This window comes from Phragmites australis, chromosome 9 (assembly GCF_958298935.1).
Source record: "Phragmites australis chromosome 9, lpPhrAust1.1, whole genome shotgun sequence".
Taxonomy (NCBI): domain Eukaryota; kingdom Viridiplantae; phylum Streptophyta; class Magnoliopsida; order Poales; family Poaceae; genus Phragmites; species Phragmites australis.
The window spans coordinates 8693689-8717435 of record NC_084929.1 but is presented as its reverse complement, the minus strand read 5'-3'; the positions used below and the strand labels follow the sequence as shown (position 1 = coordinate 8717435).

At 46.9% G+C, this 23747-nt stretch overlaps 1 protein-coding gene across 1 annotated transcript; it reads left to right on the top strand.

The window, feature by feature from the left end:
- Positions 1 to 1615: 1615 nt before the first annotated feature.
- On the top strand, positions 1616 to 19560 carry LOC133927977 (uncharacterized). The gene is made up of 5 exons (XM_062374288.1): positions 1616 to 1664; positions 1862 to 1950; positions 17221 to 18385; positions 19052 to 19148; positions 19339 to 19560. Exons 1-3 carry the CDS (start codon positions 1616 to 1618, stop codon positions 18166 to 18168), a joined length of 1086 nt encoding a protein of 361 aa, XP_062230272.1. The 3' UTR covers positions 18169 to 18385; positions 19052 to 19148; positions 19339 to 19560.
- Positions 19561 to 23747: the final 4187 nt, after the last annotated feature.

Sequence of the window (23747 nt, the reverse complement as noted above, 5' to 3'; positions counted from 1 at the left end):
GTGAGCCAGTCGCCCATTGCGGCCTGGCGTCGCACTGTCAGGGATGTTAGGATAGCCTCCATTACACCGGAGTGTCAGAGTGGCGTCCATCAGCCTACGCGTTTTATGTTGGTCACTTCCTTGCAGACAAAGCAAGACTGGTGCTCCCATTCCGGCAGATCTTTCCTAAGGCCTGCTGACTCACCTTGTAGCCTCAAGGAAGTCGGCCCGAGCAGCTGGAGACGGGGGCCTCGGGAGGCATGGCTTCGGGAGGTGAAGGCTTCGGGAGGCAGGACTCTGGAAGGCTGAGGCTTTGGGAGACTGAGGTCTCGGGGGGGGGGGGGGGGCTGGGCTTCGGGAGGCCGGGTTTTGAGAGGCTGAGCCTTCGGGAGGCCGAGCCAGTTAAGCCAAGGGAAGGCTTCACAGGTACGAAGAGGTACCATGAAGGGATCTACTGACTTCAGAGGTCGAGCCTTTAGCTTAGGGTACGGAGATCAAGGCTCTGGAGGGACCTGGACAGTAATCTTCAACTATTATCCCTAGGCTGGTTTATTTTCCCCAACAATACCCCCTCATTCTTAGGCCCCGATATTTCGGAGGAGGGAGAGGATGTAGAGGAAAACCTACCCAGCCTAGTATAATATCAAGGTTGCCTAATGGCAATTCCCTATCCTTTAAGAAGTTTTTTCGTTAGGAACCGTGGGCGTCGATGGTGAGCCCAAGGCCGATGGTGTACTGGTGGTGGCGATCTGCTCCAAGGCTTGTTGGAGCTGTCATGCGCGGTATCGGGACCCCAGGCCAGAGGGGCGTCGATGGATGTGGTGTACTCAGGGGTCCGTGTCGAGGATGATACAGGTTATCCAGATTCCTTTGATATGGTTCTTTCTGCCTTTTGAGGTCCCCAGAGTAGAGGTTACGTGTAGTATTGGGGGACATACATGATAGCTATGATATTTTGTACCCTAATATGAGTTCCTAAGGTAATTTAAGTTGAATTTACAATCTAAAGTGATAGATGCTTGGCTCTTTTCAGGAATTTAAGTTAAATTTATAATTTTTAGGAATTTAAGATGAAACCATATGTGAATGATGAATTGCATGTAAACCATATGTGATAAGTGATGATTACCTATGTTGAACCATAGATGATATGTGATGATGTATGTGAACAATATGTGTTGTTTTGTTTTTTTTTTGTGTGGAATTATCACTACCGGTTCGAACTAAGAACCGACAATAATATCATGTACTTTCACTACTGGTTTGATCCATGGACAAGCAGTGATAGTAGAGACATCACTAGTAGTTTTTGGCTCCAACCGACAGTAAAAATGGAGACATCACTACCGGTTTGTGGCTCAAACCGGTAGTGTTACTAGGTTATAACTACCGGTTGGTGGGAATTTAATTGAAGCCTTTTTTGAGATTCCAAAGTAGTCCTTTTTGGATAATTTTATTTTGAATTCTGTACGGGCTATTAAAGGGTTCCTTGTGAATTGTAGGAGCTGTACAAAAAGTTGTAGGATATTTGGAGGTCTTTAGCACTGTTTTTCACAGAGAGAGAGTGAGGAGAACATGTTGTCTCTGTCCAAATTGCTGCGAGGCCCACATGTCAGCATCTCATCTCTCCCTCTCGATGGCTGCACAGCAGCTCGGCGCCATGTGGCCGTCGCCGGTTGCTGGCTGTGGGTGGTGCTCCCCTCTGCCGAGCTCCACAGAGCACAGCGTGCGCCATCGTTGTCCCCTCTGCTCAAGCTGCCGCCGACCGAATCCAAAGGGAGGAGGCTGGATTCGGCAAGCCCAAGTGAAGGAGAACAATGAGGGAGGATAGACGAAGGTGCTCCTATGCATTTGACCCAGATTTCGCTGCTTTCCCCGCCAGATTCCGAGGCCTTCTTCTTCGTCTCCGGCTATCTCCGCCTTCACCTCAAGCCGCTGCCGAAGCTCATCTCCCTGTCATTTGAGTGCATGGTGAGCTTCCCCATGTTCCAATGAACATTTGGCGTGCAGTTGTTCGAGGTTTGCCTGCCGCCTACGTAGCCGTCCGCAAGTGCCAACCTCCGCCACCTCTCTGCTCACACCGCCGGCCACCGTCCAGTCAGGCTAACCATCTGGGGTCTGCGCTATTGTATTCCCCGTCTCGCACTCGCTCTTGTGACGTTGGAGCTTGGCCGAGACATAGCCGGAATCGCCGCCGGCATTAGCACCGGTGAGCTCTACGGCGAGCTCTTTGTTGAATTGACGGGACTAAAAGCGCGACCGGCCCGGGGGCCAAGGCCTCTCGATGTAAAAAGTTCTAGCAGCTATTAAATCAGTTGTAAATAGAAATTGTGAAATATGTTTCTTGTACAACTATTAATTTGGCTGAAACTTTAAAAGTGCATATAAAATAGAATCTAGCTCTAAAAATTGTGAAACTAGTTTTGTTAGCTTTTTATGTTCCCGTTCTGCTGTATAAAATTGTTGGTACCCATGTGAATTGTATTTTTATTTCTGTATTGATTTAATTGTTTTCAATTTTGTTTTAATCACAACTATTAATTAACAGTCAGTCCAAAAATAGGGAATCCAGTTCTAATAATCTTGATAAATATTCTACTTTCTAGGAAAAACAGTGGTCAGCATGTCAGAGCAGTGTGGCCCATTGTTTTAGCTCATGTTTAGCTTTAGTATCACATTGTTAACCTTCAAAAATTCATACAGAAAATAATAAAAATAATTTAGGGTTGGGACCACTTCTAAAAATCTTTGTTGATATAACCATACACAGGAGAAATGAATGTTAGCATTTTAAGTTATTCCTATATATATAAGTTGTGTTAGTGGACCCTCTTTTGATTAAATTGGCAAATTAGGACATCGCCTTGCTTATTTGTTTATACCGTTAACATATGATCTTTTCTTTGCATAAATCTTGTTCTACCATGTTCCTTAGTGCACTTCATTCATGTGCATTTTCATGGAATTCGGATCACATTTCATTACATTTCACTCATGCTTGTCGCATTGCACACACTCTTTATTTAGAGAACAAAGAGCTCGAGAACAAAGCGAGCATGGTCGTGGGTGACCAGGAGGTCATTGCTATGGATTGTGAAATCGAAAACAAAGGCAAGCATATACGCATATTTCACCATACTTTGGATTATATGTTGCTTTAATTTGATAAATTATTGCTATATGTATATCGTGCATGTTAGCTAGCCAATGTCGGGTTTTTGGTTTAGATCCTATTTGTTGCATTGCCAATCCTTGGCATTGTTTATCTCCTGATCCACTGTAACCTGGGGTGACACCATTTTTATTGCCCAACATAAAATGAACGCGTTATGCTTAGCAAGGCTTAGGTCACCGGTAGAAGTTGAGCGATGGCTCATCCATCATCCGCAAGCTTTAGGGTCTCTCGTGTCTCACTAAAATTAATCTTGATGGTTAATGACTTGTGAGGATGAGATGATATTTGGGAGGGTGATAGGGATGGATTGGGAATGGAGTCTCGATTGTCATAGGCTTGCCTAGGTCGATTAAGCACGGATCGTTGATGTTGTTGGCTTAAGCACTTGTCCGTACTTTTCACATATCTAAATATGGTAAAGATGACCCAAATACCTTTTTTAGTTGTGATCCTTTGGTTTGAACGTCTATGGTGTGAGCGGGTGGACTTGTATAGGCATTTGAGGTTACCTGGTAGTGGACCTAAGTAGCCTCCGCACCAAGAGATGCATACCCAAATGGTCGGAGCTTAATTGGGAAAGGTTGTCACGGGTACCTCCTCTTGTAATTTTATCGGTTGCTTGAGCTGCATGGTCTCATGTCTTGTGGGTAAAGAAGTACCCACTGCAGGGTGTTAGACTCATTAGAATTGTCGTTCTCTCGGTCATGAGCAAGTTTAATGTTCATCCGCATTTATCATAGAGTTTTTTGGTATTTCGGTGATGATGGTTGTATGTGGTATGTGGGAAATTGGTTCTTGAGTATGTCTATGTTGAGAAGAACTAGGTTATATGTTGGCTATGTTTATGTAGATGTGGTCATATTTATGTAATGTGTTCATATAAGGATAGCTTATGTTCTTGTTCATATTTATGCTCACACCATGTGTCTTTTAAAATGTTTTTGGCTTAAGTTCAACTTAGCCTTGTGGCTTACTCATTGCTACCCATACTAAATTGCATAATCCTTGGAGTCAGGTTATTATACGTACCTATAATAAGTAAATCTTGCGAGTACCTTCGTACTCATGATGCTATCATTGAAGTTTTGCTGGTGAGGATGATTTAGTTTATGGCTACTTCGTACCCGCCGATGTCGATGATGGGCAAGAGTAGTAATGTGCTATTCGTGGTATTCCGGTGGTGCCTTAGGAAAAATGGCGCCACTTCTTTTGTTGTTTTAGATGATATATCCGCTACGTAGTAATGATCATGTGCTAAGTTATGAACTTAATGTATTTTGCTTAGTCTAGCACTTAATTGTTGTATGTTGAGAGTTTGAACTTGTTATTGGCTCTCTTTACTTTAAATTTCAGCATGTAGTACTTCTAAATTGTGGAACATGTAATGACTTTAGAAACTTGTAATATATCTAATTTACTTTCTCTTTATTATATTTTGATGCGATGAGGCTTGTTGTATACATATGTGTTCCGATCTTAGCATAAAACACATACTGGGACTATCGGGATTGTATTCATTTTAATCATCTCGCAGCTACAATTGTTGCTTTGAGATGTGGGTTGGCACGTGGCACATTGATAAATGGGCCTGTGCTAGCTCTCATCTTCTCGGATGAATCACCGATTGAGTAATTCGAATATGATTTGGACGGTTCTCATAGTGTGACTATCAAAGTAAGGTATAATGAAGTAGCCTACAGTGCTTAGGATATGGGTTAATAAAACTTATCAACATCACTAATGCAACTTACTAAAGTTTAAATTCCATATTCTAAGTATGTACTCTACTTTTATTCCTTGCCTTTTCTTAGAACTATTTCTTGCCTTATGCTTGTTAATTTGGTTAAAAATGATCTCTAACTCCTCTTTTCTTAATGGGTTAAGTATGTTGAGGTACGAGTTGGTGATGGCTACTCAGGCCGAGAGCGTGGAAGGGTTTCCCGCTCTCTTATGGGAGATGCGTTGGCGCAAGGTTCGTCATGGGTGCCCATGCTCATCACTTTGAGGCATCCAGTACTTCCAAAGAAATGGCGGTCCAAGCGGTAGCGTACAAGGCGATGACCATTCATTGAGGGGAGCTTCCCATCCTCGAAGAGTGGCCATTTGGCTACTTTCCAATCAACACAGATGTCGACGTGAACAACATGGATTGCCCACCGGAGGAGGCACCACTCTTCGCGCATCGCATGGTGGAATTGGTCCGTACCTTGGAACGGGCCCATCGTTGCATGGTGGAGGAGTTGTGAGAAACTAAGGGCCACTACAACCAGCTCAAACACCACGGGGTGAGCTCCACACATCATGGAATGGGGATGATAACCTTGTCACAACACATGAGCTCGTGGACGTCACAGGTGAAGTAACAAAAGCAATACTTTTACAGAAATAAAGGTTAAACTCTTACAACAATTGACATATATTGTCTTCTACAAAAATATCTGCAGCGGAGAAAAAGCACTGGTGCCCAAAAATGCCGTAGACAACTGATCAGGAGACACACGCCTAAGTCACAACCTCGTCTTGACAATCTTCAATATCTGCACTCACTGAGCAGCACCACACATGTTACATGGCATCGCGAAAATAGTAAGTGTGAGCACATGATACGCTCTGCAAGTGTACAAGAGAATATATTGATATGCATGCTTATACTAAGGACAAGCTAACACATGGTATATTTGCGCAAATGCGAGTAAATAAAGACAATTGAACTCAAAAGCATTAAGCATTATTATGTGAAAGTAACCCAATTAATCAAACAACTTGTATCCAAGGTTAACCACCTTGCAAACTATAACCATCTAGTACCACCAGTACTGTAACTAAAACCATAACTATAACCAAAACCATCTAATCATGTGAGGATCTAAGTCTCTCATAACCACAGGCACGGCTGTTATAACAGTTTTACACTCTACAGAGGTTGCCAACTTTACTCATGAGTCATGATTTCCATGTTGTCGTATTTACAAGACACTTAACACACCCCTATGGTTTGCCGCTAAGAGATCACTATGAAGCATGGTCCATCAGTTAGATCTTGGTACCTCGACGAATGCGAGCCAAGTGTCTAATCAAAATGCTAAGCCTTACCCATATCAGTCTCATGGTTGGTACGATATTTTTTGGGTTTTCGTTCCACAAACTGATCCTTAATTCATGTTACACTTGTTTCACTTGGGCAAAGACTATCCAACCAGGTAATAACCAACGAGAGACTTTACAAATGTTAAAGGACATCCACAACCTTGGCAAATGTTAACGGATATCCAGAACCTATAATTTTACTTGGAACGTATCCACAAGCCCACCACACATACCATCATCAACCTACAAACAGATCAAAGGTGCAGAGCAATTGAAGAGAAGTTCACGGAGGGATTGCAGAAGATTGCAATCAGGCTGTTCGTGAACCGTTGCCTGTGGCGGTTAACGACGAACAGCGCGCAGCGATCGAGCAGGTCGGCCTCGTCGTTTGCAAGCGGCGTGGCAGTCGACGGGGCTTGAGAGCAACGGATCGTGCACGGATGGTGTACAAGGTGGCATACGCGTAGTTCGGCATGTACGTGGTGGTGCATCTAGGCGGGGCGTGGGTACGAGTGTGTGGAGGCACGTTCAGCACATGTGAGGTACACATGAGCGGGATTCAGCGGTTTGTGGCAACAGGCAGATGACGTCGATGGTGTCCAAATTCAAGGTGATGAGATTTGACGGGACTGAAAACTTTGGGCTTTGGCAGACAAGAGTCAAGGACTTGCTAGCGCAGTAGGGTATCCTGAAGGCTTCAGATACAGCTTCTGAGTTAATGTCTTGGACATGAATTGATCATCCAATTTATCCCAAATCTTCTTAGGTGATGTTTCATCCATGACATGGTACATGATCTGATTGGAGAGACACAACCTTATTGTCACTGCCGCTTGTGCTTGCATCTCTTCCCACTTGTCATCATCTATCGTGACTGGTTTCTTGTCGCTAAGAGCCTTCTGGATACCCTGCTACGCCAGCAAGTCCTTGACTCTTGTCTGCCAAAGCCCAAAGTTTCCAGTCCCGTCAAATCTCATCACCTTGAATTTGGACACCATCGACGCCATCTGCCTGTTGCCACAGACCGCTGAATCCCGCTCATGTGTACCTCACATGTGCTGAACGTGCCTCCACACACTCGTACCCACGCCCCGCCTAGATGCACCGCCACGTACATGCCGAACTACGCGTACGCCACCTTGTACACCGTCCGTGCACGATCCATTGCTCTCAAGCCCCGTCGACTGCCACGCCGCTTGCAAACGACGAGGCCGACCCGCTCGATCGCTGCGCGCTATTCGTCGTTAACTGCCACAAGCAACGGTTCACGAACAGCCTAATTGCAATCTTCTGCAATCCCTCCGTGAACTTCTCTTCAATTGCTCTGCACCTTTGATCTGTTTATTTACCCGACCACATCGGTATAGAAGACTGACTCAGAACCAACAGCCAAAGCCCTCACATGTCCATGCCACCATACCGTGTCGATCTACCGTCCCGCAAAGCCATGTCGACACACGTGCGAGCCTACCATCAACTGCGCCATCCCGAGCTACCTCCGAGTTCGAACCAGCCACACGTCAGCTCTGCCATCCCGCCTTGCGTGACACGTACCACTGCCGCCTAACCCTGTCGCAATGCGCCCCGCTGCTCCAGGCCGTCTCGGCCACACGTCGAACTCCTGCTGCTCCAGACCGTCTCGGCCACATGCAGTTGATTTTTTATATTCCATAATCACATGCATGCACATCACATCAAAGGCCATGAAACATACATGCTTAATTTTTTTAATCCAAGTAGTCCTATGCATGTATGACCGCTGCATATGACTGCATGCATCTTTTTTTTTATTCATCAATGCATAAGACTGCTGCATGCAGATCCTGACCCCACCAGCCACTCCACGTGCGTGTTCAGCCCACAAGGAAGCGTCCACTCGGCCATGCCCCCTTCGTAACTCCCGAACACCTTCACAACTTCCGAAGCCCACCATGGCTTTCGCCACTGCTGTCACTGCTCCACCTTGAGCAAACAATAGCCACTCTGATTTGGATTGACCACTCGTCAATCAGACTATGAGTCGAAGCTACCGCCTTCCAACCGCATTGTCGGACCTAGCCATCACGTCTGACCGACTCCTATCGAATAGCAGCCACCAGACGCCATCAACCCGACCTCCACATCTGGACGGATTCCCGTTAATGCAGCCCATCGGACAATTTGAACCACCACGCTCGAAGTGTCCGAATCCACCGATCGAGTCGTCGATCGCTGCCATGCTCCACCTTGCGCCGTCCTTCCCCGGACCCATGCAAGCCTTGCGCGGCATGGAACATATCCTCGTGTCTTCCCTTGATCTTTCTTCGTGGCTCTGGTACCACTTGTTAGGATTTTAGCAAAAGCATCACCAGGATCATCAAGCCAAGTACAAGATCAACACACAAAACACAATGTTTTTTAACAAGGTTTGGCCAAGCTGCCTACATCCTCGGGGCATGACTACGGGCACTCCCCTCCAACTGTTTCAGTCTTTCCCTTGGTTACAATGGTGGTGCCTTCTATTTAAAGGCCCGAAATTAGAGTTCGACTATAACTCTAATCCTAGTTCCACCCAATTATAACTCAAGTCTATCTGTAACCTACTATGTACACATATTCGACACATATTCCAACACTAAATTGCAAAACCCTTGGAGTTGGGTTATTATACGTATCCATAATGAATAAGTCTATCGATTATATTCGTACTCATGATGCTATCGTTGAAGTTTTGCAAGTGGGGATGGTGTATGCCTATTTTGTGCCCACCGATGTCGGTGATGGGCAAGAGTAGTAATGCACTACTCATGGTGTTCTTGTGGCGGATTAGGGAAAATGGCACCACTTCTTTTATTGTTTTAGATGATATATCTGCTGCATATTACTGATCATGTGCTAGGTTATGAACTAGATGTATTTTGCTTAATCTAGCACTTAATTGTTGTATGTTGAGAGCCCGAACTTATTATTTGGCTCGTTTTCCTTTAAATTTTAGCATGTAATACTTTAAATTGTGGAACATGTAATAACTTTAGAGACTTGTAATATATTTAATTCACTTGCTCTTTATTATATCTTGATGTGATTAGGTTTGTTGTATAGGTATGTGTTGGAGCAAGAGTTCGTCTTGCCCCAACAAGTACGGCAAGAGTTTCTTCTAAGGAGGAGACTCATGCTTGGAGACGAAGTTTGAGAGGAAGGAACACAATGAGTATATTGATGATAGGAAAGTGTATCACTCTGGGAGGAGTATCACAACGTTCGCTATGATGCATTTTCTTTTTCGCTGTGTCCCTCGTTCTCCTTTACCCAGAGGACCATGGCCTCCTATTTATAGGGCCATGCGTAGCTTGGCGTACAAATTATCATAATGTACAAATATCCAGGATGTGACCAAATTACTGGGCCTTATCCCGGATAACTACCTTCTATCCTATCGGGGAAATAAATATCCACCGTGGTAATTATCGTGGTACCTACCCCCTGAAGGGGGTGAGCCGGTCGCCAATTGCGGCCCGACGCCGCACTGTCAGGGGTGTCAGGATAGTCCTCATCACGTCGGGGTGTCAGAGTGGTATCCATTAGCCTAGGCCTTTAATACCGGTCACTTCCTTGCAGGCAAAGCACGACTAGCGCTCCCCTTTTGGCAGATCTTCCTAGGACCTGCTGACTCACCCTGCCGCCTATGGGAAAGCGACCCGATCAACCCAAGGTGGGGCCTCGGGAGGCATAGAACAGGGAGGTGACGGCTTTGGGAAGCAGGACCCCAGAGGGCTGGGACTTTGAGAGGCCAAAGCTTCGGAGGACCGAGGCTTTGGGAGGCTGTGTTTTGGAAGGCTTCGGGAGGTCGAACCGGTGGAGCCAAGGGATGACTTCGTAGGTGCGAAGGGGTACCTTGAAAGGATCTGATGATATCGGAGATCGAGCTTTTAACAGAGGGTTCGGAGATCAAGGCTTTGGAGGGACCTGGATGGTGATCTTCAACCGTTATCCTCAGGCTGGCTTATTTCCCCCCCAACTGTACCCCCTCATTCTCTGGCCTCGATGTTTTGGAGGGGGGAGAGGATGTAGAGCAAAAATCAACCCCAGCCTGGTATAGTATCAAGGATGCCTGATGGTGATTCTCTGTCCTTTGAAGTCACTAGAGTAGAGGTTTCATGTGGGTTTAGAGAATCCCACACGTTCGCATGGCTGGACAAGATGTGCCACTTCCGTGTTCTGATTGGATAATGCGAGGGGTCGCTAGGGTCTTGTGCTCGCGATCCTGTCACGTGCCGAAAGGGGATTGGGTTATTAATGTGACGGGACATCCGCGTGAGAAAATGAGGCATTTCGTCGTGGAGTGTTGCCACGTGTTGGAGGGAAACTGGATATGGCCACGTCCCTCTCCCCAGGTGTTTAATGGGAGGACACGGCGACGTTTGTTCTGCTTCATCTTCCAGACCTACGTGGCTGCATGGCCCGGGTATAAAGTCGGGGTTACCAGGTTGGAGTCTCCACAGCCCCATGAGCAAGCAGTTAACCTTGACTTGTGTATGGCAACGTCTTCCTCCTCATCCTCCTCAGAGACATCGATGATCTCGATGGCTCCTTCGGGAGCCGGGCTGTTTCGGTTGTCGGCAAAGGCGCAAGGAGGCAAAACTACCTCCACCTCTGCAGGGGAGGTAGTTGTCTGTCGCTCCAGCCTGACCTTTGGCTGGGGAGGGCATGCCTGTTGAGATCATCGATATCTCTGATGACGACGAGGAGATCGACTGGGATCTCCTACGAAGGGAGAGTGAGCTGGAGTCTGTGGGCTCGGCGGCGAAGCAGGCAGAGGTCGGGAAGGAGAGGGAGAAGACCTCGCCGATGACCTCGGACACCTCAGTGTCCTCCAACAGCTCGGGAGCTGGCTACTGCATCGACTTCGGCAACGGCAGGCCGCAGATGAGGCGCATACGCCATCTCATGTGTGGCCCCTACCAGGACCCGTAGGAGGTGAAGGCGGTCACTGGGATGACGTACTTGGTGATGCCATGATATATCCATATAATGGCTGAACTTGATCACATTGTACTCTTTCTTGCCTTGTTTTGCTCTGTAGGGATCTATCTTCTTCGTGGCAATTTTTGTATGGTTGTTTTAGTTTGTATCCCCTGGATGTACTGGTTGTTTAATAATATAACATGGATCTTCAGGAACGGTCGTGTCTCCTTCCATATCGCAATGCGAGAGGACCTTTCGAACGGGTGGCCGCATGCATGCGTGCTTTTGTGCCTCCAAACTGTACTTCTTCATCTTCTTCATCACTTTCAAAGGCGATGGCTAGTTTTTCTGATGACCGATGGATACGTTGGGTAGCTAAGGAGAACCGGGTGGAGTAGTGGTGATCTTGTCGTCCCTGGTTACTGTGTACTCCTTAGGCCTGGGGCTGGTAGGGCCTCCTTCCTAATTTGTTTCAGATTTTTGACTCAGCGAGGTCCCTCTGGAATCTTTAGAGATGAACTCTGGAGGTGGTCCTTTACCCTTTGGGTTCTTTAGCAACTGTCTGGGTTGACGGCGATGATATGTTGGAGGCGCTACCGAAGGTTAGGCGAGAGAGGTAGTCTGTGACCCTCCCCGATCCTTAGCCGCTGCCCGGTTCTGGAGGTATTCTGTCCGGAGCTTGGCGACAATGCATCGGAGGTGAAGTCGAAGGTTAGGCAGAAGAGGCGGTCCACAACCCCCTCGGCTCTTAGCCGTTGCTCGGCTTCGGAGGTATTCCGTCTGGAGCCTGGCGATGGAGCGTCGGAGGCAAAACCAAAGGTTAGGTAGAAGAGGTGAAGCCAAAGGTTAGTCCGAAGAGGTGAAGCCGAAGGTTAGGCGGAAGAGGCGGTCCGCGACCCCCTCGACCCTTAGCCACTGCCCAACTTCGGAGGTATTCCGTCCAAAGACTGGCGATGGCGCGTCGGAGGAGAAGCAGAAGGCCAGGCGGAAGAGGTGGTCCGCAACCCCCTCAGCCCTTAGCCGGTGCCCGGCTCTGGAGGTATTCCGTTCGGAGCCAGGCGACGGCACATTGGAGGCGAAGCCGAAGGCCAGGCGAAAGAGGCGGTCTGCGACCCCATCGGCCCTTAGCCGTTGCCCGACTTCAGAGGTATTTCGTCCGTAGCCCGGCGACAGTGCATCGGAGGCGAAGCAGAAGGCCAGGCAGAAGAGGTGTTCCGCAACCCCCTCGGCCCTTAGCTGCTGCCCGGCTTTACGGTCTCTGCAATGTATAGTCGGGGGTTCCACTATATTTCCCGTGCCATGAGGCATGGGCTTTTATTAAATGTTAGTATAACCCTCATAAAATAACATGTAAAAGGTGTTTTCAAAGGAGATGGTAGGGTAATGTTGTTACATTTTCACCATACGTGTTTGAGTCACGTGATCATACCTTTCCCTGTAGGGAGGGGGATCTTTATACCTCTTTGATATGTGTGCGGTGCTCTTTGGAGACTAGCGGGTTTCGTACCCCTTCGGCATGGAGGCATTAGCCTTCAAGATGCCAGGGTACCTTTCCCGTTAGGTCTTTTCAGAATCTTTTCGTATAGTGGAGTTTCGAAGAAACATCTCCATCGCGGAGGGTTTTCAGAAGTCCCTCCGTGGTACGGAGCCTTTGTAAGGCTCTTCATTGTGCGAAGGTTTGGAAAATCTCTCCGTTTTTACCGAAGGTTTGGTAAAGCTCTCCATTTTTACCGGAGGTTTATGGTAGAGTTCACCATTTTTATCAGAGGTTTGGTAAAGCTCTCCGTTTTTACCCGAGGTTTGGTAAAATTCTCCATTTTTACTGTAGGTTTGGTAAAGCTCTCCTTTTTTACCCGAGGTTTTGGTAAAGTTCTCAATTTTTACCGGAGGTTTTGGTAAAGCTCTCCGTTTTTGTCGGAGGTTTGGTAAAGCTCTCCGTTTTTACTAGAGGTTTTGTTAAGTTCTCCATTTTTACTGGAGGTTTTAGTAAAGCTCTCCGTTTTTACCGGAGGGTTTTGTAAGGTTTTTCGTTTTTGTCAAAGGTTTTTGTAAGACTCTCTATTTTTGTCAGAGGTTTTGGTAAGACTTTCCGTTTTTGTCTGAGGTTTTGGTAAGACTCTCCGTTTTTTGTCAGAGGTTTTCGTAAGACTCTCCGTTTTGTCAGAGGTTTTGGTAAGACTCTCCGTTTTTTATCGGAGGTTTGGTAAGACTCTCCATTTTATCGGAGGTTTTGGTAAGACTCTCCGTTTTTGTCGGAGGTTTGGTAAAACTCTCCGTTTTTGCCAGAGGTTTGGTAAGGCTCCTTGGCATGTATTAATGCCGAAGGTCCTACACACTATCGGAGCTACACAATACCTTCCAGGAAACCTAGGCAGTCTTGCCTTCTAGGTGACCTAGGCATGCTACGCCCGCGGTGTGTAGGCTTGTCGTGCTCCCAAGAAAATGCCTGGGGTGCACCGCAACACTGTCCACCAAGGATGTGCCTTGGTGCGAGGCATTTATATGACCGAAGCTATGCAATGCCTTTCAAGGCACCCTGGGCATAATCTGCCTTGCAGGTAACCTAGGCATAAGCGGTGCCCGCGGTATATAAGCATGTCATGCAGAGAGGATTCCTTGCGGCAGCATTCCTTAGAGCACCGCATCCTCACATCAGGGCAGTCCCATGATATGCGGCATCCACACACTATCAAGGCTACACAATACCTTCCAAAAAACCTGGGCAGTGCTGCCCCCTAGGTGACCTAGGCATGCTACGCCCGCGGTGTGTGGGCTCCACTTCCTACCAGGGCAAAGCCTACCCTCTGGGAAACATTTTCAGGTGACCTTGAGTTTAGGCAAGCGATGCTTACTGGTGCATGGGCTTGTCACGTCTCCGGAGAAATTCCCTAGGGGCGCCGCAACTACATTACCAAGGAAGTCCCTTGACAACTGGCATCTACACACTATCAAAGCTACACCATACCTTCTAGGAAACATAGGCAATCTTGCCTTCCAGGTGACCTAGGCATGCTACGCTCGTGGTGTGTAGGCATGTCGTGCAACGAGGATTCCTTATGACAGCATTCCTCAGAGCACCGCAACTCCACCACCGAGGACATCCCCCGGGGCGTGGCTTCGACACCCGAGGCTATGCAAATGCCTTCCAGGGCACCCTGGGCATATTCTCAGGTGACTTAGGCATAAGTGGCGCCCGCGGTGTGTAAGCCTCACTATCTACCGAGACTACGCAATGCCTTTCAGGAAATCTAGGCAGTCTTGCCTTCCAATTGACCTAGGCATGCTACGTCCGCGGTATGTGGGCTTGTCACGCCACCCGAAGATGTCCTACGAGTGGCACCGCAACACGGTTTATCAAGAAAATACCTTGATACGTGACAACTACGCTTCCGAGGCTGCACAATGCCTTCTAGGAAACCTGGGCAGACCCGCCCCCTAGGCGACCTAAGCACGATGCGTCTGCGGGAGTGTAGGGATTTTGCATTGTTATACTAGCTAAGTTTTGCAGTCTACTGTTGGCGATAAGAAGCTATTTGTGGCATAAAACATAGCTAGGTTATATAACTGTTCATGCTAAGTGAGAATGTAACTTAAGTTCTACTGCTTCTACCTAGTGGCTATCTATTGAAAAACATACTTCTAGCAGCAAGGTTGGAGGCCTCCAACAGACTCGAACTTTGCAGTATGAAAGATGGATCACTAGGTAAACTACTTGGTAGTTAACAGTGGGTGTACCTTTGTAGGAATAAGATCTCTATTGTGAGGCTTGGTGACCTCGAAGCCTGTGGCTAGGCTGGGAGAGGCGATGCTTGACCCCCTCAGCCTTTAGCCATTGCCCAGCCCCGGAGGTAATCCGTTCGGAGCCTAGCGACAGCATGTTGGAGGCGTAGTCGAAGGCTAGTCGGGAGAGGCGATCCTCGACCGCCTCGGTCCTTGGCTGGTGCCCGGCTCCGGAGATATTCTGTCTGGAGCCTGGTGACGGCGTGTCCCTGACTCAGTTCTCGTTGATGGGTCTGGTACCGTTGGTAGCAGGGTCAGTAGTGACGGTGCAGGTTTGAGGGCCCGGGGATTTGCCCAGTAGTTTGCCCCAGGCCTTCAAACCTTGCGTAGTCCTTTGCCCGCTCCTTCTGTGGCCAGGTATTCTGTTTGCCTTTTGAGGTATTCCTCCGAGAAGGTCATGAGGGTGCCACAATTGTTGGTGTTGTGGCCACACCCTGGTCCGTGCAGGATGCACCCGTGTGCCTCCGGGGATGTCAGAGCTTGGAGTTGTCGTCGGGGTTGCTGCCGATGGTGGTGTGTCCCGGAGCCTGTGGTTTCCCCAGGGGCTCCTTCCCCTTTGGGAGACCATCGAGGCTGCCCGGTGAACCAGTTCTTGGAGCCGAAGTGGTTCTAACTATGCCTCACTGAACGAGGTGGGCTTGGGGTTCCGTGCGCGCAGTTGGCGTTACGAGGGCGGCGTCGGAGGCGCTGGTGGGGTCCGCGCACCCCGGAGCCCTCCGTCTCCTTGGAACCCTTTTTTTCCTGAGGGGCCCAAGGAGGGCATTGGGTAGACAGACTTTTCGAAGATGTTGGCTCGCTTGGGGTATCCCAGGTATGGTCGAAGGGGACACCTGGGACCAAGCCTAGGTAGGAGCACTCCTGGGTTGGACTGCCCAGAACCATTGGAAGGCAGCCTGCTTGGCGGTGGCTTCGGCCGCGTCCTCTCCTGAGGCGGTGAAGTCTTCGTCGTGCAGAGGCTGGAAGGCCTCCGCACCGTCTGGAGTTCCTGTACTGACCTAGGGTTTTGAGTGGGCCAAGGTCGGAGGAACACCGTCCCATACGGCAGCGGGGTTGGAGCATGCATATGGTGCGTATGGTTGAGGCAACCATGCATACGTTTGCATGCTTGCAACGGTGGGTATGGCGGTTTTAGCCAATCCTTTGGTGATTTTCCTCGTGAATTTCTACCTCTCTTAGTATTTCTGTATTCGAATCCTCACGGACGGCACGCTGTATGAACTAAATATGGCAGCCTTTCTCTTCCTCCTTTTACTAGTGGATACTCGAAAGAGAGCCTCCGTGGAAGTACTTTTAGAGTTGAGCTGGTGAGAGCAATTGACAATATCCCATTACCTGAGGAGTTCCATCGTGTGGCCTTACTGAATCTGTGTGTAGCTTTTGTTCGCAAATAATATTTTGCTAATGGCAACAAAACTTACATATGATGAAAAGGCAAGTCCAACCAAACCCATCTCAGGAGGGCTAGACTTTAGTGGAAGTAATTTAGTCTCAAATAGTAGAAGGCAAGACAGAAAGCAAAGTACACCAGAATACACTTTCATAAAGAGCAAAGGTCGCCTAGTTATTTTAGTGCCGAATTATTAATTGTTAGCAAAGTTCAACTTATGGATAAGCTCAATCCAACAGCTAAACAGTCCATATCGTTCTTATCGTTACTGTATAGGACATCACATATCATATATGATAAAGAGATGTGGTCTTGGAGGAAGAATTAATGTTCTTTTGAATCGTGCAGCTATATGTCAAACATGTTTAACCGTGGAAAAGGAGCATCCACAACTTATTTAGTGGGTGTAATTATTTGTTTTGCTTTTGTCGCTATTTTTTCTCCCTGGATCTCCTGGCAAACTTCTTGAACTCATGCAATTATTATATTTTCTCTTCTCAGTTGAATAAGCACAGATCCTGCCATTACCGCTCTGGGAAAAAAATCATATAACTATTAAGCTATCTAATATACATATCTATATATATCTAATCTATATAGTAAAAGCCGTTCATTCTCAGCCCTCTCACGCTATCCACGTCACCACATGGGTTGGGAAACGTCGGATCCTAACTGCGGGAGTTAATGACCATCCGATCTGTAGTTCGATTCGCTCGCCAAAAAATATCGTTCCTCACGCTATCCACGTCACCACATGGGTTGGGAAACGTCAGATCCTAACTGCGGGAGTTAATGACCGTCCGATCTGGAGTTCGATTCGCTCGGCAAAAAAATCGTTCATCTCTGACTCGCTCGCCGCCCGTTCGAGTCGCCTCCCCACCGAGCCTGCCGACCGGCCGCCTTGCACGCCCGTCCACCTGATGAGTGTCCTGATTCTTCTCCTCCCTACCCGAGTTCTTCCGCCCCCCTCGAGTCAAGGGCTCGAGGCGGACGAGGATCCAGAGTTCCGAATGGAAGACGGCAAGGCCAACGGGGGTCCAGGCAGGGGCAAGCAGGGGACGCCCGTCTCGACGTGGCGAATGCGTCTGCGCGATATCTCTGGTGGATTCCGCCCGGTGCTCCACGAAGCGCGACCTGCGCCTCCTCCACGGTGCTCTCCTCCGTCTCCGACACCTCCTCCCGGCTGCCGACGCCGTCGCGGCGTTCGCCAAGCTCCTCCGCTTCGCCGGCGACCTCCGCCACGCCTCCGTGTTACTCTCCCTCCACCTCCCGCTTATCTCCGCCGCCGCCTCCCACCTCGCCTTCTTCTATAACACCCTCATGCGCGGCCTCGCAGCATCCTCCTCGCCCGGCGCTGCCATCGAGCTCTTCATGGCGATGCGCCGCGCAGGCGCCGACCCTGACGCCTTCACTTTCACCTTCGTCCTCAAGTCTTGCTCTCGCTGCTATTCGCCGGGGCGGTTACCTTCCGACCTCCACGCCCAGGCTTTCAAGCACGGCTGCCTCGGCGCGCGCAGCGCGCATGCTCACGTCCACAATGCGTTGCTGCACGCGTATGCTTCTCGGGCTGCCGTGGACGACGCGCGTAGGGTGTTTGACGAAATGCCCATCCGGGTTGCAGTCTCCTTCTTGGGGCTACTCACGGTTCACCTCAAAGCCAACGATTTGGATTCCGCGCGCGTTGTGTTCGATCAGATGCCTCACCAGGATTGATCATGTTCCAAAAGACCTAGAAGATTTCTTGATACCTGCCAGAAAAGTCTGCTTTTATTTATGCCAGAAGTCTCTGCTTCCTCTCCAGTTAGTTAGGAAATGAGAGTAATGATGTTTGTTCTTCGCTTAACCAGGAAGTACATCTGAGTGCTACAGTCATTTCCTTACCTTTGCATCCAGGGAACGTGGTGAGGTATTGGCTGATGCTCCGAAGACACTTCTTTGGGAAGGCAAGCAGCAGTATATGCTAAGAGCAGCTGCTTCCGTTAAACGTTTGGCCACATTTGCTCTGTCATTTGGCTCTGCAGAAGCAATAGCAGGTTTGTTCTGAATTCTGACCTATGTTTTTGAGCTGATACCTGCCTAGTTCCGTATTATGTTCAAGTCGATTGACACTACAAGAGTATTTGATATTTATCATATAATGAAGGCAGAAGAATCCGATGCCTGCATGTGGATAAAAATCCAATGCGCAAGTTCTTATATCATGATGGTTTGCTAGATTACTATAAACTATAGAGTTATGAAAAAATGCTCCTGCACATGAATACATGCTCAGTGCATGCATCATTGAGACGAGTGCGATTCAAGCGTTTATGTAGCCTATTCTATCAACCATTGGAGACAACTATCCATGTGTGATTTCCATGTTCTCATTCAGGATACAGAGAAAGCTATCTGATCTAAAATCTGGAAAGTGTAATAGAATGCGTCCCCTAGAAAATATTAGCACTAAGCTGAAAGAGATTTACTTCCCGGTTCATGATTAGTAATTTTTGTAATGAGTTCGAACAGATAAATTATATCTTTTGCCGATCTATGCATTCTACCTCTGACTGGATGGATTAATTCTCTATTTATAATCTATTCTGTTACTTGATGCTCGCTCTGATCAAATCAAAACGTTTATCATTATTGCATTTAGTTAGTTCAATTATTTTGTATTGCTCTGTACAAGGCTCGTATCTGAAACATATTTGGGGCAGGGACAATAATATAAGTAAAAGGTGTTGCTCTGTACAAGGCTCATATCTCATAGCTGAAGAATCATATTGGAGGCAGCGACAATAATAGAAGTAAAAGGTAGGCAATTTATTTCCCTCTATAATTCAAATTTCCCTCGAAATCGCATTTCATTAGAGCTATATCTTGATTCAGGCAGCTACATGTATTAGGTGTGCCTGATCCCAGTTGTGTTATCAACATTATATTTGAGTTTATACAAATTTCACTTCTGACTTTAGCAAATTCTTTCCAAACATCAATTCCTCAGTACCGGGAGTTCTGGGCTTTTCAACATCATAGAGAGCAGGGACATGGACAAGTTATTCAAGTCAAAACAGCTATTCGATGCAAACATTCAGAGATGACAATGAGGTGTCAGTTTGTACAGTAGTCCAACATGTTGATCAATGTGTAATTGTATAGCCTATAATATCTATTTCTTTTGCATATCTCAACTCTATTAACCTTACATTCTCGAATTATAACCAACATGAGGAATTGGCAAATTTTAGGAGGGAATTGGTTATATTTTTCCCTAGAGTCTTAAGCAACAGAAGTACACTTACAAATTTACAAATTTAAACAACAGAAGCACACTTATAAAAACATCACTCATAATATGGGATAAAGCGATTATGACAAATAGACAATACTTTGAGGCATTAGAAAGATCATTGAAAGATATAATGAGTGAGCAAGATCCAGATGCTAAAATGGTAATATCTACCATGTTTTCTCTGACATGTCACGATCTCTATCAATCGGTATCCAGTGCTGCCATGTGTTGAAGGTTCTTGACTTCAGAAATATAAAAGAGGTACTACAAGAATACTTCAGCAAAAAATGGAAGAAGGATGCCAAATCTGCAAACACAGGCAATCAAGAATTTCTGAGAAGTCTACGATCATTTAAAGATCAGCCTAATCATGCAAGTTAATCGAACACACGCTTGAAATTTATGTATTTGTCTTTACTCTTCAGTTATCCGTGTTTGATCACCGTATACTTCAGTTCTGTCATGCCACTTCCCATGCTGTCTCAACCCCGGTGCCGCAAAGCTTACATACCCATTCCGAAATAATTTTTGTACTTATGATGGAAGATAACGTGTGGACTCGAGACCTCAGTGTCCGACTAATATCAAAGGAACATGGCAACTCTAGAGCACTCGGCATGGCCATGAGTCATCGGGCGGTGCAGCACCAAACTTCTAGTATATTATCTATTGCACATCTCAGGGGGCGGGTAGGTCCGGAGAGAGCGGTTAGCCCCTTTGCCGTCCTCTGAGGGGGCGGTTAGGGTCTTTTTTTTCTTCTAAAAATGTAATTTTTTTTATGTAATTCAAGAAATAAAAAAAGAGCTTTAACAAAATTTGGAATTTAAATTTAGAGTAGGTTATGTAATAGTCGGAGAATAAAAAACCAGTAATTAGCACTTGAAGCATTTTACGTGGGTATGGGGTGTGAACGACGACAAACATAGTATTAAACATAGGGTGAAAACATTATAATAGACTGTAACCGCGACGACACGACGAGGAAACAAAGGTGACATGTACGGTTCACACTAAGACCTACTTATTAGTGCATCGATCCTAATCATAACATGCATTAGGGAGGAAAAGTATGTCGGGTTACATTAGATACTCTCTACTGAGTGCATCTAGGATATTTTTCCTTTCGGAGGGCATCAGGACCTGCCGCCTTAGCACGGGGGGCTCTCTCCCGCTTCCTTTCCTTCTCAGCCTCCCGAGCCTGAACCACGGTACGGTCATGCGCCGCATTTCTCATGCGCTCTTCTTCCTCCCGCTTGAGTCGAAGTTCCTCTTGCTGTTGCTCGTACTCCCGACGTGCGTACGCTTCCCTTTTCCACCTCATGTTCATGTCGACTCACTGCTTCTGTGCGTCATTTTGCTCATTGTCGAGCCATTGAATAAAATCATAGGGCGATGGAGGGGACTGAACAAATGGAACAAGATGAGCGGTTAGTAAAACAGAGTGCAAAATCGGAAGAGATGAGGCTGATATCTGTTGTCATACCGGTCGATAACCAGTTGTTGCATGTTGAAGCTTGTCATACTCGTAGTTGGCACACATGAAGAAGCGCAGTCCATAGGTGTATGAGATGTCCTGCGACTCGCGGAGCTTACAAAGGTCACCACAGAAGCACATTGGTGGTTCGAGACCTTTAGGTATGGTAGTCCCCCAATGTTTCTTTGGTGGGCTTGATAGAGCTGAGGAAGACATTGCACTTGAGAGATCTGAGAAATGAGTGGTGCATCAACGTAAGGAGGTTCGGCTATTTATAGTTGGGGGAGGCAGGAGCATTGGATTCGCTCTTGAAGAAAGGAGTGAGTGCAGGGGCGCAGCTGGTGGCAGGAGTATCGGATTCCATCTTGAAGAATGGGAAAGTTGTGTCATTGATCATGGTCAGAGATTCCACATTTATTGGTACCTGTGTTATCATTTATTGTTTGAAAAAAGCTGGGTAGTGTTGTCACTTCTTGTTTAAAGTCTGCGCAAGGAGGCATGTGTTGTCATGTCATACCTGCGCAAGGAGGCATGTGTTGTCATGTCATGGTTAAACACTGCGGCACCAAACATTTCACATCGTACCCTCTTTTACTGGATTTAACAACCTTGAATTGCCTCCGAAGAGACAACGACCAGAATTTCACTGCATCAATAACTGCCTCCTTTGTAGGGTACATAGCACCCTGTGACACCTCGTTCTCATGGTACTGCCATGGTGTCCAGTCAGCCTCGCTAACCACCAGCTTCAAAAATTCATGATCCCTCCACTCTGTAGGAACTGGAGCATTACCCTCCTCGTCAGATGAATCCCCATCAGCAAGACCTTCCTCCAACTCTTCATCCTCCAACTCCATATCTTCAATGATGCCAGGGATGTGCTCCTCCTCATCAACTACACCCATCGGTTGCAGCTCTGGAATATCACCAACATCCTCTCTGGACCCGACATTAGCCGCCTCTGATTCATCTTCCAATGTCTCACTTGGTTCTGCTACTGCTTCCGCAGAGTTCACCTCAGTTTGATCTTTCAGGTACGCCTCAGCTAACAAAACCAGCGGCAGGCTACGTTCACAATATATATCTACATACTGCCTCCAAGTTGATGTGGCTTCGATGGGAACAAACTCACCAAAGTATCCATGACTAGCACGGCTGAGGATAACTTTCAATTTCAGCTCATGTTGCTGCGGATCCAGTTGGAAAAACCGTATGAGCCATTTGCACACACCCACAATGGTCCTCTCATTAGCTTTACTAAGACCCTTCATGACATGACAAAATCCAGACAGATCTACACCGTTAGGACCATACCTAATTTCACCCTCACCATAATATATCTTAAAAATTAATTTATCTGCCATCCTTGGAAACACCCGCAAACATAACCAATGTTAAGACCAACAAACTATATTTCTAATTATCGAATAAAATAATTTGCCGACACCGATTCATACATAACAATAGGTTTTCAATACTAGTCCTAACCAAACTAACCTATAAATATCACTCTATACGATCTATATTTACTACCTATTGTACCGTGTGCAAATTAAACGCTACCATTTTCTAAATGCTACATCCTAGGTTCGCAAATTATCATATACTGCTACCTCCTATGTCGCACATTATAACCCTAATATAGTAAAAATAATATTCTATATTTCACTGCTATTGTACAATTTTCTAAGTAAATTTGATAATTTTCTAAACCCTAGGTCATACATGTCTAAAACCTATGTCATATACTACTACTGCACTAATTAACAACAATAAAAGGAAAAAGACTTACCCAAAAATAATCTTTAAATCCGCGGCTCAAATGCAGCAGGGCTTCGCCGGGCTCTCTTCCTCCCCTCTCCTCTCCTCTCTTCTCCTCCCTCTTCTCAACTTTTTCTTTTTTCTCAATAAAATGAGATTTTGGGCTAATTTTAGCCCCTTTTATAGAAGAGGCCGGATGGGGGGGGGGGGGGAGCCGAGCGGCACGGGCGGGAAGTACCATCACCCCATCATTCGGTCGAACATAAACAGGACCTACTCATCATCTAGGAACAAAATGCCGGTGGTGGCAGTGGTGCCCATGGTACCCTCGATGGTGGGCAAAGCGGAGCCACTACGGAAGACCACAAAGTCCTTCTTCGCCTCGGCGCCAACACTTCGTCATGCGTCTAATGGCAGATCTGCCTCTCGACCTGCTGCACATTGTCACCACACGCATGGTGTTGCTTGCTCTCTCTCTATTGCACCTTGAGGCATGGTTATGCTTGTTCACTCAAATTTGTATAAAAAAATGAATTGAATCTAAGAACTGGCCACACCGTGAGATCTAGGTGGGGGAGGGGCACCTACATGTACCTTCCGAAAGAGTGAGTAACGACAACAAACTGCTACTTTTCACCTCCCAAATGTGATGACTTGTGTTCATATATTGCTGGGAGGGTTGTTCGTAGTATAAATACCTCCTATATTCTTCCATTTAAGAACTTTTGATCATTGGATAAACTAATACATGGTATTGCAGCTGAGCTGCTGAGTGTCTTACACCTTTGTTCTTGTGAGTTATCTTGGTCTTGCGAGAGATCCCTTTGGGATCCCCAAACTCTTGCTCTAGGCTTTTGGGCCTTTTGTGTGGTTTAGTCCCTGATTG